Source organism: Clarias gariepinus, chromosome 10 (assembly GCF_024256425.1).
Source record: "Clarias gariepinus isolate MV-2021 ecotype Netherlands chromosome 10, CGAR_prim_01v2, whole genome shotgun sequence".
Lineage (NCBI taxonomy): Eukaryota > Metazoa > Chordata > Actinopteri > Siluriformes > Clariidae > Clarias > Clarias gariepinus.
The window spans coordinates 16,795,755-16,816,399 of NC_071109.1; the positions used below are offsets into that span (position 1 = coordinate 16,795,755).

A 20,645-nucleotide genomic window follows, 5' to 3' on the forward strand; every position below is an offset into this window, starting at 1 on the left:
ATAATTTTTGCTTCATTCTTTGTATAAAAATTATATTTATTATAAATTAATTCTAAATATTTATTATTATATTATTTATATTATTGCGATTTTACATAAAAAGGAAATAGAAAATAAATGCAAAAAAAAAAATGTCATCCAGAAGCATAAAATGTAGTCCATTCCTCAGGTTCAACCAGTCTGTGTAAAAACTTTTGCGCTCACTTCGTCTTTAGTCTGCACTGTTTATAATTTTGAAAACTGGAGTGTTATTATTTGAAGATCTGCAATACCAACCCATGTGTTTCTTACTAATCCTGGCACAATGTCAGCCTTTACATTCGTTTGCCCATGGAAGAACGCAGGGGGAGACTGCCCTCTGCCCATGAATCCGGGAATTGCATCATCTTCTGCCACAAAGACACTTCCTCTCCTGTTGAGTCAGCCACCCACTCCTTTTTCCCTTCCTTCAGTCGCACTGCAGACACAAACCAAATTCAAGCCGTTATATAAAATAATATTATCTGTAATGTAGCCAGCATTACATAAAGTCCACCATACAGTTACAACAAAAATACTTTCGTGGCAATAACAAAAGATTCAATATAATGCTTTTATTCAAAGTAAATACTAAGTAAAAGTAATGTGTAATGTATCCGTTAATTAATTTAATCTCCAAAGGTCTTTTGAGATTTGTTTAATCTGAATGATAAAGGAATTGTATAAAAACACATGCTGTGTTTAGACATAGCCAGACACACACCTGACCCTGAGCTCAAACGTACTCCTCCCAGAAAATCATTGCTGGACATGGCCTCTCGGTCCCACACTGTGAGCTCTAGACACATGCCCTTTAGCTGCTCCAGGCACACATCTTTGTATACAAACGTATGGTCATAGTGTGGGTTTACCATCTTTTTCACTACTTGCGTCTTCTTCTTGGTTGACTTGCCTGCTGACGGCAGCAGGTATCTGCACAATGTCATTGTAAAGTAGGACAGTGGAAAAACATTACAAGCCAATTTAAAATGCAACTGCATAAAATGAAATTAAACGTTTAAATCAATAAATTTAACCTGATTACCCTTTTACAAAGGAATCGGATGTGCCTCCTGCTTTCATTGCACAAATATTCCTTGCCTCCTTTATTAAAACATGAAGCTCTCCACCAACCTCGACTTTGGCCTTTTTGCCTGAGGACGAAAAAAAAAGAAAAGTAAAAATGTGTCTCCCTCAATACTTGAGATGTTTTCACTGTGTCCTAAAAGAAAAATAAAATTATTTCTGCATATTATATACATATGGAATAAAAAATAATACACTTGGAAAGTCTTAAAGCCTCTTACTTTTTAACTCTTATCTTTTAGCCTAAGAATCTGTTCACTATTTTATATGTCTATGCCAACACACAGTCTCAGTGTCACTTTCATGCTATTTTTTTTACTATCACTATCTGCACTGTTGTCAACTTGTCTGGACTGTTTTCTGGCACCTAATTGCCCAAGTGTTAGTAACCTAATAACCAGTGTTAAAATCTATATCCATCTATTTTAGTAACTCAATTCAAAAAGTGAAACTCGTACATTATATAGATTCATTACACACAAATTATATATTTCAAGTGTTTATTTCTTCAGTGGCATCCTATCCTGTTACCACACTGGAATTCACTGAGCTCTAAGTGCGACCCATTCTTTCACAGATGTTTGTAAGTTAAGTAAAGCATTTGTGACATATACATTACTGCACAGTAAAATTATTTCTTTGCATATCTCAGCATAACTGGGGTCAGAGCGCAGAGTCAGCTGTAATACAGCAACCTTTCTAGGAGACAGGTTTCAGGTCAGGGCTCTGACTTAGCCACTTCAGAGCATTTATTTTATTGCCAGCGAACCATTGCTTGATCACTCGCACCATATGCTTTGGCAGGTTAAGCTTGTGTGCTGACACCACCAGGTTTGCCTCAAGAATCTTGACAATAGTCTTACTTTTTCATGATACCGTCCAATATTTAAGATTCAAGATTCAAAGAACTTTATTAATCCCAGAGGGAAATTGCTTATGCTAGGTTACAGTTGCTTACAGTTGTTATCTAAGGAAAGGTAATAAATAATCTCCAAAAACAACAACAACAACAAATATAAAGAGTTCCTAAAACAGTACCAAAAATATGACCCAAGAGCATTTGTAAATATTGCACAGTAATCTAGTATATGTATGTAATATTGTATTATTATATGTAATCTTGTATTACATATTTTAACATAAGTAGTATTGCAGTTATCAAATTATTAATACGGGTAAGTATTAATGTCCTGTTGTGTTACAGACAGTGAATATCCACATACATGTGTGTATGAGTTACAGAGAAAAGTTGTAAACTTTTATGGCCATTGGGAGAAAGGATCTCCTGTGGTCGCTTTGTGGAACACTTGATGGTAATCAGTTTTTAGCTGAAATTGCTCCTCTGTTCAGCGAAAACACTAAATAGCGGGTGAGAAGGATTGTTCAAAATGGATTGTACTTTGGACAGAAACCTCCTCTTCGCTACTATATCCACAGTCAAGCACCATGCCTAGCACAGATCCGGCCTTTTTAGTTGCCTTGTCCAGTCAGACACCTTCATGTTACCACCCCAACAGACCACAGCGTAAAAAAACAACAAAAAACAGACGTTTAAAGACCTGAGCCTTTGAAGAAAGTACAACCAGCTTGTAGAGTGCCGTTGTGTTGAGTGACCAGTCAAGTTTGTTATCCAGATGGACTCCCAGATATTGGTATTCAGAGACCATGGCCACTATGTCCTTCTTGACAGATATAGGAGTCACAGGGGTCTTGCTTCTCCTTAAGTCTACAACCATCTCCTTTGTTTTCCTGATGTTCACTACGCTCAAACCAGGAAACAAAGTCGTCCACTACAGACAGGTACTCAGAGGCGTCACCCTCCTTTGTACATCCAACAACCACAGAGTCGTCAGAGAACTTCCTTAGATGGCATGACTGCGTTATATCTGAAGTCTAATGTATACAGGGTGAAAAGAAACGGAGGCAGTAGAGCCCCCTGGGGAGCTCCAGTGCTGCAGATCAAAGTCTCGGACACAGTTCTGTAGTCAGACATACTGGGGATGGCAGGTCAGATAGTTCATGATCCAAGAAACCAAAGGTTAATGTTAATTAATTTCTCCCCCAGTACTGCCGGTTGGATGGTGTTGAAGGCACTGGAGAAGTCAAAGAACATCATCCTTATGGTGGTCCTAGGCTTGTCAAGGTGAGAGTAGGTTCGATGTAGCAGGTGTATTGTGGCGTCCTCTACTCCCATGAAAGGCTGATAGGCAAACTAAAGAGGGTCCAGAGAGGACTTCACCAGGGGACGAAGTGTATCCAGGATCAGTCTCTCAAACACCTTTATAATGTGCGATGTCAAAGCAACAGGCCTGTAGTCTTTCTGGGCACAAGGACGTGGCGTTTTGAGGACCAGTACAATGCATGATGTTTTCCACAATGCAGGGACTTTCTGTAGAGACAGACTCATGCTAAAGAGGTATTGGAGGACACCACAGAGTTGGGGAGCACAAGATTTCAGGACTCTAGGATTAATCTTATCCGAACCTACAGCTTTTGTAGGGCTGATCTTACTCAGGCCATGTTTTACTTGATCCACTGAGATATTGATTGCTGGGAGTGCAGGAGTAGTGCAGTTCTCTGTATAGGGAGGACATGAGAGCAGGAAAGTGTGGATTGGGGCTGAAGCCGGGGAAAGAGTGAGACAAAGGAACATCAAATCTATTAAAGAAAGTGTTGAGGTCGTTTGCACAAAATTGATCAATCTTAACAAGGTTACCTGTACAACTGGCAGAGAAGCGTCCCCATAGCATGATGTGACCACCGCCATGCCTGACCGTTATATTATTCTTAGGATTGAAAGCTTCTCCGTTCTTATGCTAAATATAAGCACCATCCATATGTGCAAAGAGCTCCAGTTTAGTCTCATTTGACCAGGCTGGATGACCAGAAGTTCGGATCTCTATCTAAGTGACCCCTCGCGCCAGACGCACATCCCAGTGTCTCTGGGTAAAGTGTGGTGCCTTTCTGGGGCGATGTCCATGGAGACCACCTTGATGCAAAAATCACTGAACAGTGGATTGGTGAAACAGTCTCTCGGCACATCTTTTTTAGGGACTCTAGAGGATACTTTGCGCTTCCTGCCATGCTTATTCAGTTTTGATAGTACAGTTCATACAAGGACATCCAGTTCTTTCAAAATTGTCTTGTAGCCTTTGCCTCCACTATGGGCATTGACAAGACATATACAAAGATCATGACAGTTCTTTCTTCTTTGCCACGGTGACAGTGACTGAGATGATGACAGATTTGCCCCCTTAATTATACTTTTTAGAGCAGGTGTTACCAACATTATTAGGCCTTGATTGATTACACCTAAATTTATTAAATTGATTATAGTCACTGGAGTGAGAAACCACATGCACTCTCTCAAAAGAAGGAATTTCTCCTAAGACTGGAAATAGACCATGATTAATGGGACTCAATCCAGTGTTTTCTTGTGCCAGTCCCAAGTCTGGATAAATGCAGAGGGTTGTGTCAGGAAGGGCATCCGACGTAAAACGTTTGCCAAATCAATGATGCGAATCACAAAAACCATTTCCATACCGGATCGGTCGCGGCCCGGGTTAACAACAAAAAAAAATTGTTTTACCATGGTGTGGATAGGAAAAGTAATTGAGTAGGAGTTATTCTGAAAGATGAGTTGTAAGGAACATTCTAGAGGTAAAGAGAGTATCAGATAGGGTGATGAATCTGAAACTGGAAATTGAAGGGATAATGTTCAATGTTGTTAGTGGTTATGCCCCACAGGTAGGATGCAAGTTAGGAGAGAAAGAGAAATTCTGGAGTGAGTTAGATGAAGTGATGCAGAGCATCCCCAGAGGTGAGAGAGTGGTGATTGGTGCAGACTTCAATGGACATGTTGGGGAAGGGAACAGAGGTGATGAAAATGTGATGGGCAGGTCTGGTCTTTAGAACAGGAATGTAGAAGGACAGATGGTGGTGGACTTTGCAAAGAGGATGGAAATGGCAGTAGTGAATACTTTCTTCCAAATGTACTGACAGATGCCAGGAGGATAATGAGAAGATGTAAGGAGTACTTTGAAAAGTTGATGAATGAGGAAAATGAAAGAGAACGAAGAGTAGAAGAGTGACTGTTGTGGAGCAGGAAGTAGCAAATATTAGTAAAAGTGAGGTGAGAAGGGCGTTGAAGAGGATGAAGAGTGGAAAGGCTGTTGATCCTGATGACATACCTGTGGAGGTATGGAAGTTCTTGGGAGAGGGGGACAAGATCTTGGAGAGTGAGAGGATTCCAGAGGAATAGAGGAGAAGTGTATTGCTGCCGATTTTTAAGAACAAGGAAAATGTGCAGAGCTGTGGCAATTACAAAGGCATAAAGCTAATGAGCCATACAATAAAGCTGTAGGAAAGAGTAGTGAAAGCTAGATTAAGGGCAGAGGTGAGCATCTGTGAGCAGCAATATAGTTTCATGCCTAGAAAGAGTACATCAGATGCAGTTTTTGCTTTGAGGATGCAAAAGAGTTGCATTGTGTCTTTGTAGATCTAGAGAATGCGTACGACAGGGTGCCGAGAGAGGAGCTGTGGCGGTGTATGAGGAAGTCTGGAGTGGCAGAGAAGTATGTTAGAGTGGTTCAGGACAGGTATGAGAGCTGTAAGACCATGGTGAGATGTGCTGTAGGTGTGACAGAAGAGTTCAAGGTGGAGGTGGGTCTGCATCAAGGATCTGAGCCCCTTTTTGTTTGCTTTGGTGATGGACAGGTTGACAGATGAGGTTAAATAGGAGTCTCCATGGACTATGATGTTTGCAGATGACATTGTGCTTTGTAGCAAGAGCAGGGAACGGGTCGAGGAAAATTTCGAGAGGTGGAGGTACGCTCTGGAAAGCAGAGGAATGAAGGTTAGCCACATCAAGACAGAATACATGTGTGTGAATGAGAGGAACCCAAGAGGAACGGAGCAACGGTCCAGAGCAATGGAGAGTGTGGAAAGTATGGGAGTGACAAGGATGGATAGGATCAAAAATTAGTTCATCAGAGGTACAACCCATGTTACATGTTTTGGCGATAAAGTCAGAGAGGCTAGATTAAGGTGGTTTGGATATGTTCAGAGGAGAGATGGTGAATATATCGGTAGAAGGATGCTGAGGTTGGAACTGCCAGGCAGGAGGTCTAGAGGAAGACCAAAGAGGTGATTTATGGATGCAGTAAGAGAGGACATGAAGTTAGTTGGTGTGAGAGAAGAGGATAGGGTTAGATGGAGACAGATGACGCTGTGGCGACCCCTGAAAGGGAACAGCCGAAAGACAAAAATTTGTCCAAGGGGTGTGTGTGTATGTGTGTATGTATGTGTGTATGTATGTATGTATGTATGTATGTATGAATGAATGAATGAATGACAGACATACACACACACGCACACACACGCACACACACGCACACACACGCACACACACGCACACACACGCACACACACGCACACACACATACACACACATACACACAGTAAAGTCAATAAGTATTTGATCACCCTGTAATTTTGCAAGTTTTCTTACTTGAAGGGGTCTACAATTTTCAGCATAGGTGCATTTCCACTGTGAGAGAATCTAAAAAGAAAATCACATTGTATGATTTTTTTAAACGATTTACATGCTTCACTGTAGGTGTGGTGTTATTGGGATGATACTCATCATTCTTCTTCCTTCAAACATGGCGCATGGAGTTAAGACCAAAAAGTTCTACTTTGGTCTTATCTGACCACAGGACTTTCTCCCATGTCCCCTCTGGATCATCTAGATGGTCCCTGACTTAAACAGAGGAACCTTCCGTGCGATGCAAGATTTTAAACCATGACGTCTTAGTGTATTACTGATAGTAGCCTTGGAAACGATAGTAACAGCTCTTTTTACGGCATTGAGCAGCTCCTCACGTGTAGTTCTGGGCTGATTCTTCACCATTCTTAGCATCGTTGATACCCCTTTGGCTGATTGTTGGTGCACAGGTGTCTTTATGACAGCTAACGACCTCAAACAGGTGCTACTAATTTAGAATCATGAGCAGAGTGTAGCTGCACTCTGGGGGTCAGAAATCTGGCTAATAAGAAAGTGATCAAATTTATTTGACACAGTAATTCACAAATAAATTGTTAAAAAACGATCAACAAGGTGATTTCCGGCTTTTTCTTTTTAGATTCTGTCTCTCACAGTGGAAATGCACCTATGCTAAAAATTGTAGACCCCTTCATGATTTCTAAGTAATAGAACTTGCAAAATCACAGGGTGATCAAATACTTATTGACCTCACTATATATATATATATATATATATATATATATATATATATATATGCATATATATATATATATATATATATATATATATATATATATATATAGCCATCCATATGTTGTTGGGTACATTCTAAATTGCCACTGACCGATTATTATCGTGCCATGTTTGAGAGTTTTCCTGTGAATGGTCCCACATGGACATGGCAGAGCTCCAAACCTTAAACCTTAAATCATAAAAAAGACTCCTATTCACCATTGATTTAAGACACAAGGGCATACATTTTTTTTTTGCCCTTGTAGTTCAATGATGAGCTTTGTACTGTAAATATGCTCAACTATCAGAGCTGTGATATTATTTCCCATGAAAGTTCTCCAACATGTTACTTCCATGTTGCAGACTGGATGGTGCGGAGTCATGTGACAGGGGTAGCTGAGTGGTTAAGGCATTGGACTACGGTTCGGAAGATCCCAGGTTCAAACCCCACAACCACCGAGTTGCCACTGTTGGGCCCTTAAACAAGGCCCTTAACCCTCAACTGCTCAGGTATAATGAGATAAAAATGTAAGTCGCTCTGGATAAGAGCGTCTGCCAAATGCCTAAATGTGACTACACACAGGGTAGTATGTATTTAAGGAAACAGTGCATGGACACATTGGGCAAATAAAAACTCTGAAATAATTAACATGGGCAAGATCACATTGATTAGAGGTTTTGAAGATCAGCTTTGAATAATTTTTAATAAATTGACCATCCCAAAGAGGCTGTGTTCCCTTTTCACTCTGGTTTGCCTCGAGGCTTTATATTTTTGGCAGATTATTTGAAGGACATTTTGGCTATGTGTACTATTGCCATCACTGACTTAATGAATTGGAGAACTGTACCCTTACCTCGAGGCTTTTCCCCAGCTGCCTTCATCTCGGTGACATACTTTAAAGAAATCACCAATTCTCCTTTATACTGGGAAAAAGCTGACCATGCCAAAGTGTTGCCTGTCTGCATACAAATCAAGAACAAATAACTACCATTTAAAACTGCTAAGGTGAATCAGATGTAAAACTTGTAATACTGGACAAGATTTAATGTATGAAAGCATGAGTGAACTGCAATGGATTAGACCATTGCATACATTCTACTACCTTTCCTCTGAGCGTCATACACTCCTCTCGACCGGATTCAATGTCATGGCAGTCCAGCGGTATTTCTACCTCCCCAAGGAAAGCATTGTGCCCAAAACGGTCATAGTGCCAAACTGAGAGCTGAAGGGTACGAGACATCAGCTGTGTGCGACTGATGGGGTACTAAAAAAAATGCACAGGAAAAAAAAAAGATGTAAATAATCTACACTGACACAACACTCATAGGATAAAGCAATTACTGATGATAAATGAATGAATGAATTAAATAATTAATGGTGAGGCACGTCTTCCAAAATGGCTGGTTAACAATGTGTAGATTCATAAAAAAAAAAAAAAAAAATCCTTAGCATAAATGGAAGGCATCAAGTTAAAAAAAAAACGCAATTGTAGGAATTAGTATTTGTTACTAAGTGCTGCAGAGAGATAGAAGATAAGCCAAAGATAAAAGATAAAATATTTTCTTAGGAAGTACCCAAATTCTGCAACATACGAGTAAAGCATTACCTTTAACGTCTCTTTGTAGCTGGGGTTGATGGTGTTACGTTTGATAGCTGTTTTCTTCTTGCTCTGACGAGACTTGTCTGGGAGGAGGTAGCTTTTAACATACCTGCAGTGGGGAAAAACAGCTGAACATCACTGTGCGGTATATAAAACAGACGATCAGACAATTACTTTTAAACCACATGTACAACTGTTTTTTTCTTTAGAATCGCCACTGTCTTATATTTGCACTTAGATGTGATGGACAAACCATATCTTTTTTAAACTTCTGCAGAGTTCAAAAGTTTAACTGTTCCGTAAAATACTTGTTAAAAAATAAAAATAGGTGTACACACTATTATTTTGTTGGGCCGCCTATGCAATGCCACAACATTTATTTTAGTCCAGAGTCACTTTAATTTAGAAGGTCTTGTAACTATGGACTGTCAGACCACTTGCGTAAAGCTTTCTGTAGCACATTCCAAAGATTCTCAGTAGGGTTAAGGTCTGCACTCTGTTGTGCCAATCCATGTGTGTGAAAATCATGCATCACGCTTTCTGAACCACTCTTGCGCAATTTGAGCCATCTTGGAATATGACCGTGCCATCAGGGGAGAAATTCTTTGACAGTAAAACTTGGTCATTCAGTATATTCAGTTAGTCGGCTGACCCCTTTCGGAAACATTGCATTGCTTAACCTAAACCTTACCAACTGATCTGCATCCCCAGATAATAACACTGACCCCATAGGCTTGTACAAAAGGCACTAGACATTGTGAGTGCATCACTTCATCTGCCTCTCTTTTCATCATGATTCCCCAATCGCTCTGAAATAGAGGTAAATCTGGACTTATCAGACCACATGATCTTTTCCAAATTCTTCACAGTCCATTCTTTATAATTTGATGATTTTATAATCCACACATGTTTACTTCCAATCCTCTTGAATTCTCTTCGCATTGTGTGTGTATTTGGGTGTGTGTATGCATGGTGAAATGCTTCTACTTTCATTATTAAACATTCCCATAAGTTCCACCTTTGTTTTTTTATAATTAGATCTTACCAGGTGTGTACGCCTTTCACACTCATTTAGGATGTTTTTCTGACCACATTTCCTCCATGAAGATGATGGTTCATTGCTATCCTTCTAAGTTTTAATAATGCTTTTTTTTTTAGTTCTCATCCCAATTTTAGTAGTTTCAGCAATTTCCTTAGTTGTTTTCTTTTCCTGATGCAGAACAATAATTTGACCATTCTGAAACAGTAGCATTTTTACCATGACCACAGGATACGTCTTCTGACATGGTTATTTAAAAAGTGAGAAGCTACTCACTGCATCAATTAGGGTTAAATATCTTGTTGTAACTATATTAATCACTGCAGTCATTATTCAGAGGCAGGCTCTTATAGTTATAGTTTTCTAGTTAAATCTATTTGGTGACTTTTTTTGACTAGGCAGTGTCTTTGAGGTACAGTAGTGTGTGAAATCTTTAGCAGTGAACACTTACGGGTTGCACTTCTTTTTGGCAGTGTCACCATAAGACAGCCCTCTGCACTCTTTGATCAAAACAGAGAGACTCTGTGTTTTCTCATCATATTGGAAGGAGAAGACAATGTCTCCACTGACGTCAACAACATCGTAATCTCCTGCTTCACTGTACACACTCATCATACTGCCAAGAGAGCTCTGCAACAATGCAATCACATTATTAAAGTTAAAGAGTTGGTGCTAATATAAAGCTTATTATAAAAATAATAAAATATAAAAGTTTTTTACACTTGAGCCACGCAGACTGGTACTGCCATCACCAACAGTCTTTCTGTGAATGCTGACCAAGTTATCAATATCCTCTTCCTCCTCCTCTTCATCCTGCAGAATTATGCCATCTGAAATACTGCATGCCAAAGCAATATTTCTGAGGTATCCTACAATGCAATATAACCAGTCAGAAAAGAAAACTCACTATGTTTAGACCTGGAACTGACTTGCTTCTGTCTCCCATGGAGGCCGTGTTATTCTCATTCCCGTCACTGCGTACGTCCATCACAGATGCTGGCTTAAAATCTATGAAAAAACAAAACAAAAAACAGTACATCCTAAACATTTTAGCTCTTAACTTCTTAGCAATAAAATAGATTCTTTTTGAAATGTTTGGAAAAAAAGAAAAAAAAAAAAAAAGAGTTAACAGATTATCTTAAATCTACTTTGAATTCAGGTTTATAACCAGTAACTTAAATTCTTTATAAACATTTCCCCTTATAGTCAATTTGACTTTTTCTACTATACATCATAAAAGTTTTTTCGTTGCTGTTGTTGAATAAACTGGATATAAGAAAGTCGTGTTTTTGGAATTTTTATTATTTATCCATAAATGCTTGTAGATGAAATGATGGTGCTCTTTGTGAAACTAAGCAGCCCAGTGCCCAGTAATAGAATCTACCAGTTTTTGGACAGGTTACGTAAAACATATTCTTTGTTGAGGTTATTAATAAAGCTACAGCACTTTTAGAATCTGTTTAACCTTTAATAATTTATAACTGTAAGTAACTGTAAAAAAGATTACATTTATTCAAATGGTGCAAGTTAGGCAACCCTAATTAAGGCTGTAAATACAAAACATTACCTGAGATTTTGTGCACTCTTCTAACACTCTTCTTGAAAATGCCATCATCATCATTCAAGGACTCCGGACAAATATTAATTTGATGAACTAAAGATGACTTGTTAAAAAATAAAAAAAGAGATTATGTTGGCAGTTATGCAGATAAAGAGACAAGATGAAAACAAATGCATTTTAGTAATATCAAAGTCTAGACGGTTACAGTAACATCCCCTTCAGATATCCCATTCAAACCCTCGTGGGGACAGGAGTGAATAAACCAGAAATAAAAGACTGAACCGCAGTGCTGTGGACATTTAGGAGTACTAATTGAATAGATGGAAAAAGTGAGGTACATTTATCCACTCACAGTTTCGGTGTCAACAGAGGATGCCGAAGGACTGTGGGTTTTACTGGGAGGGGACACACTTGACTCAGTCCCACTCAACGTGTTAACCACCTCGTTCCTAAAGACGAAAGTATTTCTGTTTAATGTGGTTAAAACAATTACACCGAATTTTCTTGCTCAGTAGTTAAGTAAACTCTGCACCTCTGTGTCGAAGGAGTAGTGGAGATCGTATCAGTTTCAGCACGGCTACTGCTGAGGCTGACCTTCTCTGTCAAGTCTGTCTCACTCTGCTGCAGATGATCACTGGATTGGCTGAGAGTAACACTGCTGAAATTTATTCTTTATTTTAGAAAGTTGAAATTATACATGCAAGTGTTTTAATGTTTCTCTTTTAATGTATTCTGATATCTACATCTAAATGTGTTAAACCTAGACCATGCCGCATTTTTGTTTGAACACCCTTATTTTTGAGTGTTAAAAAATAACAGTTAATAGACTGATAATGAAGTTAGTAAAGTTAATGAAGGTTTGAGTCCTGGGTTCCTGTTGACAACAGTATCTGGTGTTAAAAAGAATAAACCAACAAGTTCAAAGAGCTTCCTATGGGAAAAAAGCAAGCAAATTCCAAAGCTGAGAGGCGGAAAAGAGACCACCAAACAAGCATTTTGCATAACCAGTACTATAATTTGGGCCTCACTCAAAGAAATAAAAAAGAAAGGTGCACCAAATCTAATAATAAAAAACTTGTGAAAGCTGTAAAGAAAAACCCCAAAACAAAAGTCAGTGAATTAAAACAACAACAACCTCCTCCTCCACAGAAAAGAAGGTAAAGTATCACAATTTACACTTAGCTCATTGGTCAAGCATTGTGCAGGTAGTATCATTGCTTGAGCTTTTATGGCTGCTACTGGATTGGGCTTACTTTACCTCATCTTTATTAATGATGTAACTTATGAAGATAAGAGCAAAACTGAGACAGAAACAGAAGGGACTTTATCAGGGAAAAAAAGGGGAAGGTTTTAGACTGACTATGTCAATCAACAAACCTTAACCCAACTAAGCATGATTTCAGCAGTTGAACAATGAGATCTCAGCATGTTAATGAGGATACAAGCAAGGGATATGCAACTTCAATATTAAATTTTCTCACCTAACCACTTGGGTGGTCTGTACACTGTTCTAAGTTGTATAACACATCTAATTTAAACTTCAGAAAATTAAAGTTGAAATTCAGATTTACCCTCAGATCAGTCTTTCTACATACTATATGCCACAAGTTATCAAGGTCACATCAGATCTAGGTACAACATTTAATCTATCAAGCAACAAACAAACATTTCTAGCCACTTTTCCATACTGTCCCAATTATGCAGAGCACTGGAAATATGTATCTTCCGCACCTCTTTTTGGAGTCTTAGTCATTGTGTTGCTTTGCTCATCAGTATCAGTTTTGTTTTTGCACTGAGTGTTAATTCTTATCTATTTATTTACCAATCACAGTTCCACTGAAGTGTCTTTTGTTTAGTAGCAATAATTGTTTTAAAATTTTTTGAAGGCAAATAATCAGGCAGTTATTTCCTCAAGCAAATACCTTTCATCTGGTGGATCAGAAATACTCTCATTTATTTCAGTGTGTTGTTTTCATTTACTATGATAAAATCAGTTTTCTATCTATTAAGAAGTGAAACTTAAAATCTTCTCAACATAAAATAGACAGATGGTTGTTAAATTGTTAATCTGCAAGTCAGGTATTGGACATAAAATTATATAAAATTGCACAGTTAAATTGATTCTTGATAATGAGCAGGTTTAAAAATTTAATATTATGTATAATTTCCATAACAACCAGTTAGACCAGCTGTAACAAAATAAACATTTGCTGAGCAAACCACAAAATGGTTCGGTAAGATTCATTAGAACTACAACAGGAAGTAATTATGGGGGGAAAAAAATACAAATACCTTTCGGACATTACATGTACGTAAAAAATAATAATAAATAAAAAAAAAACTATGTGGCAAGGCCACCATCAGCAGGTTTGAATTCCATACAAATAAACCGAATTCTCCCAACTACCACACTGTCAGAAGAAAAAAGGTATACAGTGGTACAAATGATGTTACTTGAAGAACAGTTTTAAATCTTTATGATAGATGTACCCCTAATGGTACCCTTTTTACCTTTTAAGGTACAACTGAATTAAAGGTACATAGTTGTTCTAACACCAAAGGTACAGTAACTTTAACTGATAGATTACTCCCTTTTGTATTACATGTGCAGATAGCATACATTATGAACAAAACATAGATTTCCACATCGAAATATGAAGCAACATTTACATTTTCTAATAACTGGCTTAAATATTAATTATCATAACAGTTAAATAAACAAAAAAAACTACTGGACAAATATTATGTAAATCTAAAACATATTGTGATATGTAAAAAGAAATACTTCTAGAAACTTTTTATTGATTTTTTTTTTGCAGCCAAATACATCGGTCAACATGTGTAGCTACCAATGAAATATGAAATTTACTCTTCACTACTGCATAAAGCCAACCACAATTACTGTTTCATTGATTGGTTGCTGTGTTAACTATTAGGCATAGCAACAAAACCCTGAATGGCCGAAGTAGTCACAGGCCTTTACTGATTGGCCGAAGTAGCCGCAGGAATTTTCAGTCAGAAGGGCGGGAAGGAAGCAGGCCATGAACAGAATGGCTGTGATTTTATTATTATAACTCGACAGTAAAAAGTGTATTCGAATTTTCAAACTAATAGACGGCGTAAAATCAATAATTGTATTATTTTGTGATTATTTATGTTTATTTTTTAGTTACATTTCGTTATAGTATTTTTGATGCTTTTCATTTCATTTTTGCTCAGAAAGGTATTTATTGGGTAAATGCAATAGTATTTTGTGAAAAGTGGTAAAAATTCATTTAAAAAGTTTAAACTGTATGGTGAACAGTTTGTGAAAAAGTTATATTGTAGATGGAAAATTGTACATTACAGTATATATTGTACCATTTTAGTTTGACTCTATTTTGTGAAAGTTTTTAGCTACTGGAAGGGATACAAAAATATTTGTTTATTGTAAACCTGAAAGATGTATTTTCACAGAATATTCTACTGTAATTTATGACAACCAAACATTTTTTGAACTGATCATTTATAGATTGAATGTCTTATTCAATAGGAAAATGACACTTTTATAGGTTCCAAAGAAACACATTAGACACCATTAAGTTACAAAAGGACTTGTCACTGGAGTCGTACCTTCAAGGACAAGATTTGTACCTTTAATTAATAATGTACCAGCAGGTTTATAAAACAAAAGGTACATTTTGGTTGCCCATGATCCAAATAATATCCTTGATGGTAAAAAAAAGGTTGGTACAAATTAGTTTTTTTATATAATGGTACAATCCTGTGCCCTTGAAATGTACTGCCCCAGTGACAATGGTTTTTACCTTTATTAGTACAAAATTGTAACCTTTATTTTAGAGAATGCATACTAAGGGCAATAAGATATTAAGCTTAAACATTCATCCAAATCAGTACAGAAATCACTGCCAAACCCATAATCAGTGCTCTGCAAAGGCCATTTTAGTATTTGGATGTCCTCCCTGTAAAAAATTAATTCAAAAGTATAGTCCACACACCCAAACAGGAACTTGAATTTGCCTAGAGCATGGAGCTGTGTTCCAAGATTCTTAAAAATATATCCTTCACAGTATCAGACACAGTTATCACTATTACCTTCTTCAGTATTAATAAGGTGCTGACAGTTGCAAAATACAAGTGGTTTCCATCAGAAATACATTAATTTGAAAACATATCTTAAATATGAATTCTGCACATTTTTAATGTTCTAAATTCCCATTTATTAAATAGTATTCAGCATGCCAATATATATTTCAGGAGGTTTTCTAGATGTATTTCTAGGGTTTTGTAAACACTGATTATAAAATACAAATAATATTGGGTCCAAATGTGCAGTAGTGCAATTTCCAACCTGCAATGAGTCAACATGGCTGCATGTTTTTGATCAAGCTGAAACCACACCTGCTATTTGACTAGAGTTCAACTGATTAAAAACAGGTTTGGTTTTGGCTGAAATTAAACCTGCAGCCATACCAGCTGTTTTGTGATAGGGCTCCCATGCTATAGGAAACCAATCAGGGTATTTATATATAAAAGAAATTGATCCAGTTACAAAATTTGAACATTGAACATTTCAAATTAACAGAGATCACTGTAGAGTTAATTTAATTAGTTTATCGTGGCCAGTTTTCATTCTGCAGCAAACTTAAACAATACTAACTAAATTATAAATGTATCCTGAAGCTTTCTTCTGTGTAAACCATTGTTATTTAATAATGTCATCTTATATATATTAAAATCATGCACATGTTTTCATCTTGTAGACTTACCTTTTGTTTTCCACAGCAAGATCCTTCAGTCTGGGCTTTGGTACTGGTAAAGTTTGGCTGGAGTTTAACTCTGGACTATTCAACAGCACCTCCCCTGCAGTTTCACGCTTCTTTGCTGGGATGGCATAATGCCAATTTAAGAAAAAAAAAATTAAAGTTAGCTAATTTTTATTTAATGTTTTTATGTGTAAAACATCAAATAAATGCATGTTTTCCTACTATCTACTAAACTGCTTTTTCTTAAGATTAAATATTATGATTCGCTTTTTGAAGCTCTAACTCTAAAATAGTTAAAGCACACTCAGTTGTCTGCTATCTGTTTCCTGCACTTACTTGGGAGCCGCTTCCTGAGTGAGGCTCGCACTATGTCATGTCCAGGAGTTGTGGAAAAACGGTTAACCCTCTGGTCATAGAACCAGTCGCCTGTGCACTTCTTTAGGTCTCTAAGAAGGAACACCAAAAAAAGTATATATTTTTTAAAATTAACCATTAACCTGTTCCATTAAAACAAATAAGGTAATTTTCCAGTCCTTCATGGCTCTGAGATCAGAGAGACGCATTACATGTTTATACTCACGTCTCTTTGGCACACACATTGCACAGCCAAAACCCTTTGGCTTGCGCAGTGCGGCAGTTTCGGCACACTTGGTGTTTGCACACTGGGCACTGGCTGGAGTTGGCAGCCAGACGACCCAAAGGCTCCTGACAGCGTCCACAGCTTTTCTCATTGTATTTGCCACTGCTGCGCTTTGCTCCCTTCCTTCTGATGTCTAACAACTCTGCTTTAAGTCTCCTGTAGACCAAAAATAGAATTGATTAAAAGAGTTAGGCCTATCAAACTACAGTCAATGCTTTTCTAAAAACATTTCTCCACCCAGGACCAGAATGGTTGGTGTTTTACTTACAAAACATTACAAAAACGTAACTTAAAAAATATACACTCTGGAAATCCCAGAAACAAGAGAACCCAACACATTTACTAAACAATTTCAGCTGAAGTTAAAGGAATCACAAGGTTTTTAAAATATTTAAGTTACAAAACAATATTCACACAGTAATGGCCAATTCTAGTGGACAGCCCATTTCTCAACATTTCCACCTCTTTGCTGTTTTTGTCCACTGTATATTTTGCCCCAATTTTATGGGCCCTTTAACATTTAGTTTACTATTAGTAATATTAATATTATTAATTTACTATTATTCACTTAAACACAATTTAAAAAGTAATTTTTATATATTTGACATTTTTTGTATTTACTTTAGGACAATTACCTAAAAGGTGTAAGTGTGTAAACATTTTTTTTAACTAAAAATGTACAACCCTAAAAAACCCTTTTCCACATTTATGCAAGTTTGTAAGGTCTTGAGATTCCTTAGTACATCAGCCTCTTGCATAAGAAAAAAGTAGTTAAAAATTCAGCACTCACTTCACCCGATGTTCCTCTAACCGTCTCAGCTCTTTGTCCCGATTCAGCACCTCTAAAATACGCTCCCTCTCTGAGTCAGTCAAGAAAGATGTGTTGATGGTCTCCATGGCGTGCACCATATCAACCTGCCTAAGCTTCCTGTTATTGCACCAACACCCTGGGCTGTTTAATTAAGTTAAGCAAAAGACAGACATACAGGCACAATCACAGAATAATTAACTGACTTAACCATATGTAGCCTGTAGATACAACTAGGTGCATTTATAACAAACTTTCAAAGCCTCCATCATTCCCCAAAATTGTCAATCAAAATCTTGCAGTAAAGAATGAGATATTTTTGATTATTTCTTTATTTAACCTAGAAGGTTTATATTTGGCTGCAGCTGTTCCTGGTGATATAAAACACACATGAAACTAACTAAGGTAGAAGATAACAGTCAGGCTTTGTGTAATGACCAGTGTTTTCTGAACTACAGTATAATAAAGCTTGGGCTTTACATAATGGACAACTTCACTTTATATTGTGTAACCTACTGGGGAAAATCTGAAGCTCAAGCAACACTCTAGTGGTAACTTTCCACCATTTTTTGTCCCAGAGAATGATAATAAATATGGAAAGTTGCTCAGAGATGCATTATGCAATAAAAATAGGTCCAACAATTATCTAATTAATATCTAACACCTATATGGCCAACAATTTTCCATTGTATTAATGATAATGTAACCTACAGGTGGTGCACTAAACTTTAGCCTAATGTTTTAGCTTCAGATTAAAAGCAAATTTAGATTAAAAAAAAAAGAAATCAGGGAGATTTTGTAAAATTTTTTACAATGGTGTGAATTATAATTATCTCAACTATTATTATTTTAAATGTAGGATCCTTCCCACCTCGAAATGTTCCCAATTTAAAAGGCAGGAAACATTGCCTGAAGGTTAAAAAAACAGACAGAATTGACCTGTCAGCACACCTGTCGCTGGAAGCTGGAGAGGCGAGGTTTAGTTAGTATTCTTTGCCTTTATACTCGGTTTTTAAAGTTTTCTTTTCTATTTTCGCGTTTGTTAGAAAAGCTCCGACACTAATGCTAAAGTCAACAAAATATCACTAACGTCAACAGAAATGACATGCACCACTTTGCACAAGCAGTGTGACCGAGTGCGCATGTCCGTCTTAGTGATTATACAAATATTGGAGACCCATGATGTTTGGGAAAAGGGCAGATACTTGGACACGGGGAAGAACTGATAGAGTGATTCTGTTTTCAGTCTCTGTTTGAAGTGCGATTTTTTTTTAAATAAGTACTTTATGCATTTAGCTGTACAAATGTACAAAGTGTGCATTTGGTTGGCAAACTCACAGGACATTTACATACTGTGGTTATAAATGTCAAATGGGTTAAAAGTCAGCAAGTTCTCACAGACCTGGCATGGGACCGGACTCGAACTTCAACTAGATCTGAAAATAACACCCCATTAAATGTCTATCTATTTGAACATAAATGTTGAAGAGAAATACCAGGCAGTGCAGTGTAAGGAGAGAAGGAAAAGCAAACATCCCGGAGTTCCCACCCTGTAAAGACACAACTTCGGGTGGAGTTCTTTGGTTAACATTTATTTAATGATGTCGCTTGTTGTGGTTAATAATCACCGGCGCCTCTTAATCATACACTGTTTTGAGATTCAGTAACCAAAGCGTCAGGAAGCGACACAAACAAACCAGTAGCCGTTAGAATAATGGACAGAAACTGGTTTGGGGGACGAACAGATATCCTATAACACGATTAACGCCAAGGGTTTCCTCATTGTTTAAACACTAAAGGGAAGGTGAGAGGCTGAGGAGGGGTGTACAATCCACCGGGAAGTCTGCTGCATCTTAAAGCTTTTGCGATTGAAATGGTTAAGTTGTAAGCACTAAACCAGCCCACCGGAGGTTAACACAGTTGATTAAAACACGCCAGCACAAAATACAGCAGGTAACACAGAAAGAGGGCAGATATTTAAGTACATATGGTACATAATTATTGTCAGTTAGACCAAACGTAGTGTTAGTAGGATGTATTCGGGACATGTTAAAGAAGCCAGAGTAAAACACACACACAGGTAAATTGTACTCACACCAATGGAAAACAAAAATAATAATAAAAAACGTTATCCTTTACAAAATTAACTAACTAATCCATATGAGGCTGTATTTCATAACCACAATGTCTTTAAACAGTGTTGAACTTACCGACGTGTCTGAGGTTTACTGGACCGCCGCTTCCTCCTGAACTCCACTCAGCTCGTTAGAAAAAAAGTACAATGCCGGAAGATGGGAAAACGCTCACTCACTCACAAACTCTCTCTCTCTCACACACACACACACACACACTTCCAGGGAATAAACAGGTGCAGCTCTGCCCAGCTTCTTTAGCACACAATACGACTGTTTAGCATAGCTGCTCAAATAAGCACCAGTTTGAGCAGTCTAACCCATGATTACTACAAATCTAAAACACACTTCACACTGTTTCTTAGTTGTCCATATTGTCATTACACAATTTTTATTTATCTTAATCTGAAAACTGAATTAAAGAGCTACATTCAAGTGAAACCAATTGTACAATGTGTGTTCAAGTCAAACTGGGATTGATGGCGCAGTATAACAGAACATGGTTAAAAAGAAAAAATCTGTCACTAACTTTTACACTAACTCAATAACTTTTACTAGTGCTTGGACACCATCAAGGTATGAAGTTTTTGCACTACATCTGATTGATAATCGGACTGCCTGCTGCACATCTTAAATGCTGGCCTCCCAGGAACTCCTTTAATGGCTCAAGCATGTGGAAATCTTTTGGACTGTATAGGGGATATGGCAATATCTCCC

General features: G+C 37.5%; 1 protein-coding gene across 6 annotated transcripts; it reads right to left on the reverse strand.

Moving 5' to 3' along the window:
• Window positions 1-261: 261 nt before the first annotated feature.
• sytl4 (synaptotagmin-like 4) lies at window positions 262-20,083 on the reverse strand. 6 transcript variants are annotated; one of them, XM_053505279.1, is made up of 18 exons: window positions 20,007-20,021; window positions 18,736-19,687; window positions 17,779-17,916; window positions 16,929-17,144; window positions 16,685-16,794; window positions 16,352-16,466; window positions 12,115-12,240; window positions 11,935-12,031; window positions 11,589-11,685; window positions 10,929-11,029; window positions 10,742-10,834; window positions 10,473-10,651; window positions 8,989-9,091; window positions 8,485-8,646; window positions 8,236-8,341; window positions 1,064-1,172; window positions 743-951; window positions 262-457 (listed from the first exon to the last, which is right to left on the reverse strand). In XM_053505279.1, the coding sequence occupies exons 3-18, from the start codon at window positions 17,895-17,897 to the stop codon at window positions 315-317; spliced, it is 2,085 nt and encodes a 694-aa protein (XP_053361254.1). In that variant the 5' UTR covers window positions 17,898-17,916; window positions 18,736-19,687; window positions 20,007-20,021; the 3' UTR covers window positions 262-314. The 6 variants fall into 6 exon arrangements, with proteins under 6 accessions (XP_053361254.1, XP_053361256.1, XP_053361255.1 ...); XM_053505281.1 differs by having other exon boundaries at window positions 12,115-12,225; window positions 17,779-17,940; XM_053505280.1 differs by having other exon boundaries at window positions 12,115-12,237; window positions 17,779-17,940.
• Between the last annotated feature and the right edge of the window lie 562 nt (window positions 20,084-20,645).

Coding starts and splice junctions, on each gene's coding strand:
- sytl4 (XM_053505277.1), bottom strand. CDS start 17,897: ATGGTGCACGCCATGGAGACCATCAACACATCTTTCTTGACTGACTCA. Junction 16,467..16,684: donor ACTCAGGAAGCGGCTCCCAA/GTAAGTGCAGGA, acceptor ATGCCATCCCAG/CAAAGAAGCGTGAAACTGCA. Junction 10,835..10,928: donor CAGTTCCAGGTCTAAACATA/GTGAGTTTTCTT, acceptor ATAATTCTGCAG/GATGAAGAGGAGGAGGAAGA.